Source organism: Nannobrachium achirus (genome assembly GCF_963921795.1).
Source record: "Nannobrachium achirus genome assembly, chromosome: 23".
In the NCBI taxonomy this organism is placed as follows: domain Eukaryota; kingdom Metazoa; phylum Chordata; class Actinopteri; order Myctophiformes; family Myctophidae; genus Nannobrachium; species Nannobrachium achirus.
This window is the reverse complement of record NC_137830.1, coordinates 7,456,544-7,465,988: the sequence shown is the minus strand read 5'-3', so window position 1 is coordinate 7,465,988 and position 9,445 is coordinate 7,456,544. Positions and strand designations below refer to the sequence as shown.

At 47.5% G+C, this 9,445-nt stretch overlaps 1 protein-coding gene across 1 annotated transcript; it reads right to left on the bottom strand.

The window, feature by feature from the left end:
* Positions 1-350: 350 nt before the first annotated feature.
* On the bottom strand, positions 351-8,416 carry LOC308308517 (uncharacterized protein; the record flags this gene model as incomplete). The annotated part of the gene is made up of 5 exons (XM_080753928.1): positions 351-2,104; positions 2,535-2,789; positions 3,924-5,115; positions 6,382-7,906; positions 7,995-8,416. 5 exons carry the CDS (start codon positions 8,414-8,416, stop codon positions 351-353), a joined length of 5,148 nt encoding a protein of 1,715 aa, XP_080610054.1.
* Positions 8,417-9,445: the final 1,029 nt, after the last annotated feature.

The following is a 9,445-nucleotide window of genomic DNA, read 5'->3' as shown; positions in this document are numbered from 1 at the left end:
ATATATATATATATATATATATATATATATATATATATATATATATATATATATTATATATATATATATATATTATTATTATTATTATTATTATTATTATTTTTTTTTTTTTTAATCTTTCCTGAAACCCTTAAAAATAATGACATAGGCCATTAGTTAAGGTTGACATGTCAAGTAAGTGAACAAAGCTTATAAGAATTGTTACAGATTGTTACAGTATCTACGATATATAGTCCATATCTTTGGGGTAACGTTGGCCAGAATTATCTAATAATATCTACAAGCTATTTCTGTCCTACCTACACAAAGACCATCAAAAACTTTCATGACATATTTTAGATCGTCTATTTTCAGCTCACACAGCCATGTATAAATAAGACGTTCGACGCCATCACATTTTTACTAAGGAGGAACGCTTTCTGATTAGGTGCACGGCCCAAGAAGTTCTTCAGCATCTCCTTGGCATCCTTAGAGGCACCAGGCTTCAGGATGCAGTTCCTGTAGTCCAGACCCACCTTAGGGTTCATGATTCCTTCCTGTTTGAAATGGCTGTAGAACATGTCCATGGACAACACCTCACACCATAGGTAGCGATACATCCTGCCATCAGAGAAACATTTCATGTAGTCACAGAAAGCATTCATGGATTGGTAGGGCCTTTGAAGAGCAGGGACTCCCAGAATGTCCTTGTAGAGCCTCATGCATTCATTAGCCAGGTCCTGGGTGCAAAGGTCCTGGATGTGAAGAGCAAGGTCCAATTTATCTCTGACTATCTGCGTCAGGCAGTCCATACCAATGTTGGCGAGGCGAGACTTGACGAGTTTGTCCAGCAGATCGTCAGGAATGGGAGCTCCCGTCTTGTAGTGTTTAGAGATTCTCTGTAGCGGTTCCTTCTCCCAAACCCAGTTCTCCAGCAACTGGGACGGAGCCTCCACAAAGTACTGCTCCACATTGCATGCATTGAACACAGCGTAGTTGACCTGAGCACAGAGGTCATGCATGGCGTGACCAAACTCATGGAAGAACGTCTTTACATTCCTGTGTTTCAGCAGGCAGGGACGTCGGCCTTTAGGTTTGACGAACTCGGTCACTATGGCAGTGACAGTCATCTGTCTTCTCCCATCCGACAGCAGACAGCCGGGCTGCAGCAGGTAACAATATCCAGAACATGTTCCCATGTCCTTTCCCACTCTGGTGAACAGGTCAAGGTAGAACTGTCCGACTGTCTGTCCAGAGGAGCGGTCGGTGACGCAGTACAGAGTGACATCTGGATGCCACACAGGGGCGCCGTGCACCAGGCTGAAGGACAGACCCAGTAGGTCCTGGCAGATGTCCAGCAGACCCTGGATCACAACCTCCAAGGGAAAATACTCCTTCAACTGGTCGTGATCCACTTCATACTGGTTCTTCAACACCTGGGCCTTGTAGTATTCCAGGTCCTCCATACACAGCTCTCCATTGAATGGCCGAGCTCTCTTCTGACACTCATCCTCCTTTAGTTTGAGGAGGTTTGTTCTCTCTTTGTCTCCCAGTGGCTTCAGCTTATGGGCCAGCTCGTCCAGGAAGAAGGAGACATTATTGGCAGACTTTGCCTTGCTTGTCTTCAGGAGAGAGTCAGTACAGGGTTTCTGTTTTAAATGTGTTTTCTGTTTGCTGTTGTAACTATGAAGGGTACTTTCTCTAAGCCACCTCTCCATGTATCTCTTATCCTCCACAGTAAGACTGTCTTCATCCACCTTTAATCCCAGAGCAACGATCCTCTGATAGACGTTCTTTCTCCTGCTCATATCCACGTTAAACTTTGATAGCTTCTCCCATGCCTCTCTGCTGGTGGCCCTCACCTTGGCACTGGGATACACATCCTTGGTGATGCCCAACATGTTCTTCTGGACAGCATACTCAGCTTCCATGTCAGCCAGGGCCTTCAGGGTGTTGCTGAAGTTCACTCTGTCCAGGTCCAAGGAACCCACGGCATCGTACATCTTCTTGGTTTTGGCGATGAGCTCTTCAGACATCTGCCGGATCTGTCTGGGGCTCAGATCCCAGCGCAGGCGGTTATCGGTGCAAACCCGAGTAGTGCTGCTGAAATCCACCTCTCCTGTGGCTACCATGTTTGTGAAAATTATATATATTTTTTTATTAAGGGGTAGGAGGGCTAGATTTGAACAGGAAGGGTTTTCCTCTACTTCATCGACAAACGTTCCTCTATAGTATAGAGGAACGTTTGTCGATGAAGTAGAGGAAAACCCTTCCTGTTCAAATCTAGCCCTCCTACCCCTTAATAAAAAAATATATATAATGGCACGGTTGGTGGGTATAGAGTCTATACCCACCAACTTTAAAGTCACTGATGTCAGACCGGTGACTCAATCAATGTCACAATGTCAGATTAGAGGCGCAGTGTTTCCCGCTTACGTCCATGTATGAAATATCGTGTTAGCCATGCCCAAATATGTAGTCCAGATAAGACTATTACGCCAGTACTAAGACTAAATTCTCCGATACCTCTCTGCTGGGGGCCCTCACCTCCTCACTGGGAGACACCTTCTTGAGGAGGACCAACATGTTCTCCTGGACAGCGTATTCAGCTTCCATGTCAGCCAGGGCCTTCAGGGTGTTGTTGCAGGTCACTCTGTCCAGGTCCAAGGAGCCCACGTCATCGTAAACCTTCTCTGTGTTGGCAATGAGCTCATCAGACATCTGCCGGATCTGTTCGGGGCTCAGATCCCAGCGCAGGTGGTTCTCGGTGCAAACCCGAGTAGTGCTGCTGAAATCCACCTCTCCAGTAGCTACCATGTTTGTGAAAACGTTATTTGAGATCCGTGAATCTCTCTTTTTGTAGTCGTAGATTGTAGCGGAAGGAAGGATTCTCCTTACTTCAAAAACTCACCGGAGCATCGGCAAGCATTCTGACCCACAGCCTTAGAGTTATAGAGAAGGGGCCATTGTGGAGGCAGTGTTTGCCTTTTACGTTCATTTATGCAGTTCCGTGTTAGCCATGCCAAAATATGGAGTCCAGGTCAGACTATGACGCCAGTACTATGTACTATGGCAATTCGCCAAATGCCAACATTAGATTACTTCAAGTCCACACTGAAGAGACACTTGTTCATGCTGGCTTTTGGAAATTAGTTTATTTATTTGTGTATTGTTAAGTGTCCTTAGGTTTCACTTGTCCGACTTTATTCCATCCATCTTTCCAGATAAAATTGATTTTGCTGCACCACTCCTCCCACAGTTTCTGTGGCACGCACATGGGCTAAAATGGTGGACACACCAGGACTTAAAGGGCCAGTTCACCTCTGGGACAACCAGATCTTATTTTATTGTTGTTTGGGACACGATCTACACAATCCCGAGTTATAAGATCTGGTTGTCCCCAGAGGTGAACTGGCTCTTAATTAAATGGAGGGAATTAAGCACTGTCTTTGGAGATGACATGAGTGTTTATTTTGACGGCACATTTTGTTCACAGTTTTATTCATAGTCAAAGAAGAAGTTGCTCTCAAGCGCATGAAGCACCTGGAAGTACCTCTACTTGGATTGGTTCCAACGCTTGAGCCAATAGAGCAGAGTGCACTAACTTTTCAGACCATAGAAGCAGGCGCAGGAGAATTATAAATGCGGAAGTCTTGCAAACCATATTTGTCTGTGCCCCTTTTGTGTCATTATATGGAGATCCCTGATGTCATCAGTATATGCCACTGTATTGGCGTTTGGCATGCCCACGCCCCACGGCCACATATGGGCATGTCGATTGGAACGGCGGTTCTGGACAACTCCCATATCTGAACGACTTCACGGCTGGCACGGCACTCCCACCGAACTCCATATTTGCCTATATGCTGTATGGGGTTACGGGTTTGTTTATGGTTATGTCTGAGTCATAGTGATGAGGAACGCTTCCTGATTGGTTTCCCGACCCAAGAAGTTCTTAAGAATCTCCTTAGCGTCCTTGGAGGCACCAGGCTTCAGGATGCAGTTCCTATAGTCCAGACCCACCTTAGGGTTCATGATTCCTTCCTGTTTGAAACGGCTGTAGAACAAGTCCTTGGACAACACCTCACCCCATAGGTAGCGATACAACCTGCCATCGGAGACACGTTTCACATGGTCACAGATAGCTTTGATAGATTTGGAGGGCATTTGAAAAGCAGGGACTCCCAGAATGTTCTTGTAGAGCCTCATGCATTCATTAGCCAGGTCCTGGGTGCAAAGGTCCTGGGTGTGAAGGGCAAGGTCCAATTTATCTCTGACTATCTGCTTCAGGTAGCCCATACCAATGTTGGCGAGGCGAGACTTGACCAGTTTGTCCAGCAGGTCATCAGGAATAGGAGCTCCCGTCTTGTAGTGTTTAGAGATTCTCTGTAGTGGTTCCTTCTCCCAAACCCAGTTCTCCAGCATCTGGGACGGAGCCTCCACAAAGTACTGCTTCACATTGAATGCATTGAACACAGCGTAGTTGACCTGAGCACAGAGGAAGTGCATGGCGTGACCAAACTCATGGAAGAACGTTATTACATCATCGTGTTTCAGCAGGCAGGGGGTGACGGGCGTTTTATTATTTCTTTTGCCTCTGCCTTTAGGTTTGCTGAACTCCGTCACTATGGCAGCAACAGCCATCTGTCTTCTTCCAACAGACAGCAGACAGCCGGGCTGCAGCAGGTAACAATATCCAGCAGATGTTCCCATGTCCTTTCCCGCTCTGGTGAACAGGTCAAGGTAGAACTGTCCGACTGTCTGTCCAGAAGAGCGGTCGGTGACGCAGTACAGAGTGACATCTGGATGCCACACGGGGGCGCCGTGCACCAGGCTGAAGGACAGACCCAGCAGGTCCTGGCAGATGTCCAGCAGACCCTGGGTCACAACCTCCAAGGGAAAATACCCCTTCAACTGGTTGTGATCCACTCCATACTGGTTCTTCAACACCTGGGCCTTGTAGTATTCCAGGTCCTTCATACACAGCTCTCCATTGAATGGCCAAGCTCTCCTCTGACACTCATCCTCCTTTAGTTTGAGGAGGTTTGTTCTCTCTTTGTCTCCCAGTGGCTTCAGCTTATGGGCCAGCTTGTCCAGGAAGATGGAGACATTATTGGCAGATTTTGCCTTGCTTGTCTTCAGGAGAGAGTCAGCACAGGGTTTCTGTTTTGTATTGTGACTATGAAGATCAGATTGTATCTCTCTGATACTTTCCCTACGCCACCTTTCCATGTATCTCTTATCTTCTGCAGTAAGTCTGTCTTCATCCACCTTCGATTCCAGAGCAAGAATCCTCTGGTAGGCGTTCTTTCTCCTGCTCATGTCCACCCATGGCCGCGGGAACTAATTTACAGTAGGGGGGGCTGTCATGCGCGCGCGTGCACGTTTCGCGCGCGCTGCGAAAATTTGGAGTTTTTTATCGTTTTTTATCATGTTTTATTCGGGTTTCCGCAGTCTTTTTTAGCTAAATGTAACACAATCGGGAACGGCTTTCCTTACATCTCCACACGCACCATCCAGCAAGATATAGCCTGGATTTTTTGGTACCAACAGACAGTCAGACAACAAGTGCCAGTTTCATAAAATCATTCAGTTCCCAGAGCTTTTCAGTTAATCTACTTAGTTACTTTACACCACTGTCTGCAACAGCAAGCATGATGGTTCCCAAACTTTTTAGCCCGTGAACCAAGAGACATTACTACCCTGTACCAAACAAGTAGTGAAAATAGCAGATATACAAGCTCACAACGGGTTGCTTCGCACTGCGTTCAGTGCGTTGTGACCCATACAACGTGTCCGCCGCATCGGTCCAGACCCCAGTGTTAGGAAACAGCTGGTTCTGGTACACCATAGCCATTAGCCACTAGCTAGCCCAAACATTAGCCTAGCCAGGCAGCACAGCAGCATAACATAGCATTCATCATTACAAGTCTATAGCCACGACTCACCAGTGAGGACACCAGGGCTAGCAGAGGGCGATGTTTAATGCCTTCATAGCCTAGGTTGTGTTGTCTTGGTGTTCTGTATATTCCTTTATGCCCGTATATTGTTATAATTCACCGAGTCCATGACGCATATGTTACGCACGGAGAGACAGACGCTTAGACAAGTTAAAAGGGAAGTCCTTTGAAAGCCATTTCCTGTCTAAACAGTGCCTAGAAGCACATTTCAAAACAAGAGCCTTTCTTTTTTTTTTGTCTATACAATCGATCATTCAACACATGTTTATTTTGAAATTGTACTGGAAATAGAAGTAGCCAATAGCTCCTACTTCACGCCACTGATGTCAGAGCCTCTACTTGCCGATCGGCAATATTTTTCCCCCAACCCCCCTTTAGGGGGTGCGGTGGGGGGTGCGGTGGGACGTGGGGGAGGGTGCGGCCGCACCCCCAGCACCCCTACTTCCCTCGGGTATGTGTCCACCTTAAACTCAGACAGCTTCTCCCATGTCTCTCTGCTGGCGGCCCTCACCTCCGCACTGGGAGACAAAAGCCTGGGAAAGACCAACATGTTCTTCTGGACAGCGTACTCAGCTTCCATGTCGGCCAGGGCCTTCAGGGTGTTGTTGAAGGTCACTCTGTCCAGGTCCAGGGCACCCACGGCATTGTAAACCTTCTCAGTGTTGGCGATGAGCTCGTCAGACATCTGCCGGATCTGTCTGGGGCTCAGATCCCAATGCAGGCAGTTCTCGTAACAGATCAGAGTAGATTTTGATGCACTCACCGTTTTACCAAGGAGGAATGCTTCATGATTGGGTGCACGACCCAAGAAGTTCTTCAGCATCTCCTCGGCGTCCTTAGAGGCACCAAGCTTCAGGATGCAGTTCCTGTAGTCCAGACCCACCTTAGGGTTCATGATTCCTTCCTGTTTGAAACGGCTGTAGAACATGTCCGAGGACAACACCTCGGCCCACAGGTAGCGATACAACGTGCCATCGGAGACACGTTTCACATAGCGACAGATAGCGTTGATAGATTTGTAGGGCCTTTGAAAAGCAGGTACTCCCAGAATGTCCTTGCTGAGCCACTTACATTTATATGCCAGGTCCTGGGTACAAAGGTCCTGAGTGTGAAGAGCCTGGTCCAATTTAGCTCTGACTATCTGCGTCAGGCAGTCCATACCGATGTTGGCGAGGCGAGACTTGACCAGTTTGTCCAGCAGGTCGTCAGGAATGGGAGCTCCTGTCTTGTAGTGTTTAGAGATTCTCTGTAGTGGTTCCTTCTCCCAAACCCAGTTACCCAGCATCAGGGACGGAACCTCTGAAAAGTCCTCTTCCACATTGGATGCACTGAACACAGCGTAGTCGACCTGAGCACAGAGGAAGTGCATGGCGTGACCAAACTCATGGAAGAACGTCTTTACATCGTCATGTTCCAGCAGGTAGGGGACGTTGGCAGCGGGTTTGCTGAACTTGGTCACTATGGCAGCAACAGCAATCTGTCTTCTCCCATCAGAGAGCAGACAGCCGGGCTGCAGCATATAGCAATATCCGGTGCGATCCTCCATGTCCTTTCCCTTTCTGGTGAACAGGTCAAGGTAGAACTGTCTGAATGTCTGTCGAGAGGAGCGGTCGGTGACACGGTACAGAGTGACATCTGGATGCCACACGGGGGCGCCGTGCACCAGGCTGAAGGACAGACCCAGCAGGTCCTGGCAGATTTCCATCAGACCCTTGGTCACAACCTCCAGGGGAAAATACTCCTTCAACTGGTTGTGATCCACTCCATACTGGTTCTTCAACACCTGGGCCTTGTAGTCATCCAGGTCCTTCATACACAGCTCTCCATTGAATGGCCGAGCTCTCTTCTGACACTCACCCTCCTTTAGTTTGAGGAGGTTTTTTCTCTCTTTGTCTCCCAGTGGCTTCAGCTTATGGGCCAGCTCGTCCAGGAAGATGGACATTATTGGCAGACTTTGCCTTGCTTGTCTTCAGGAGAGAGTCAGCACAGGGTTTTTGTTTTGTATTGTGACTATGAAGATCAGATTGTATCTCTCTGATACTTTCCCTACGCCACCTTTCCATGTATCTCTTATCTTCTGCAGTAAGACTGTCTTCATCCACCTTCGATTCTAGAGCAAGAATCCTCTGGTAGGCGTTCTTTCTCCTGCTCATGTCCACCTTAAACTTAGACAGCTTCTCCCATGCCTCTCTGCTGGCGGCCCTCACCTCCGCACTGGGAGACACACGCCTGGGAAAGACCAACATGTTCTTCTGGACAGCGTACTCAGCTTCCATGTCGGCTAGGGCCTTCAGGGTGGTTCTGAAGGTCACACTGTCCAGGTCCAGGGAACCCACGTTATCGTACACCTTCTTGGTGTTGACGATGAGCTTGTCAGAGAAATGACGGATCTGTCTGGGGCTCAGATCCCAGCGCAGGCGGTTCTCTGTGCCAACCGGAGTAGTGCTGCTGAAATCCTCCTCTCCTGTAGCTACCATGTTTGTAAAAACGTTATTTGAGCTTTGTGAATCTGTTTGGATGTCAATCCAATTGTGTTTTCTTAGGCGTAGTTTGCTCCCACACCAAAAGGAGCCATTGTGAAGGCAGTGTTTGACTCTTACATCCATATATGGAGTTCCGTGTTAGCCATGCCAAAATATGGAGATCATATACTGCTAACAAAAATGAAGCGAACAAAATGTTCCCTTAATTTATTTTAATTTATTTGAGTATAGTATACTGTAGTACTGCTCAAGAATTAAGGGAACATTTTCTTCCCTTCATTTCTTTGAGCAGTGTATATTGATGACATATTGGATTTATTTATACTTTTAGTGTGGTTGCCCAGGCAACCAGGCTTGTCCGACTTGATTCCATCCATCCATCTTTGCAGACAGATAATCTTCATTTTGCCACACTACTCCTCCCACAGTTTTGGTGGCCGCCCTAGTGTAGTGGTTAGACTAGAGCATACTGTATGCTTTTCATCAGGGACATGCTGGGCCCCTGATTCAGCCCGGGAAAAAGAGTTGTAGAGGCCCTCATTGCGCACTATAGAGAGAGATCTCTCTATTGTGCTGCTGCTACTCAAAGATTTGCCATTTCAGATCATGACAAGTGACAAGCCAGTGGGCCAATTACATGAGTTATATTTCGTCATTGTCGGGTGGAAACCTTGTATGTCCAAAACCATTTTAAAAATGATTTAAACTAGTGAAAACAGCAGATCTACAAGCACACAACGCCGGTACGAGGCGTTGTGATCTGGTGTTTTCACTACTTTTGTGCGACAGCCTTGTATGATGAAGCAGGGCTTTACTTAGGTTTCTGCACGACAGTGACGATTTACTTTGTTGGCCGCCCAGCCCCCAAAATGGAACGAAGGCCGACATTTTATTTTTATTTCTTTCCTAATGGCCAGCCTGGACCGGCCGGGAATGAACCGGCCGTTCGGGAGTTGTCCTGCTTTTCCCAATGGCCAGCACGTCCCTGCTTTTCATGCGGAAGGTTGGGGTTCAAACCCTACC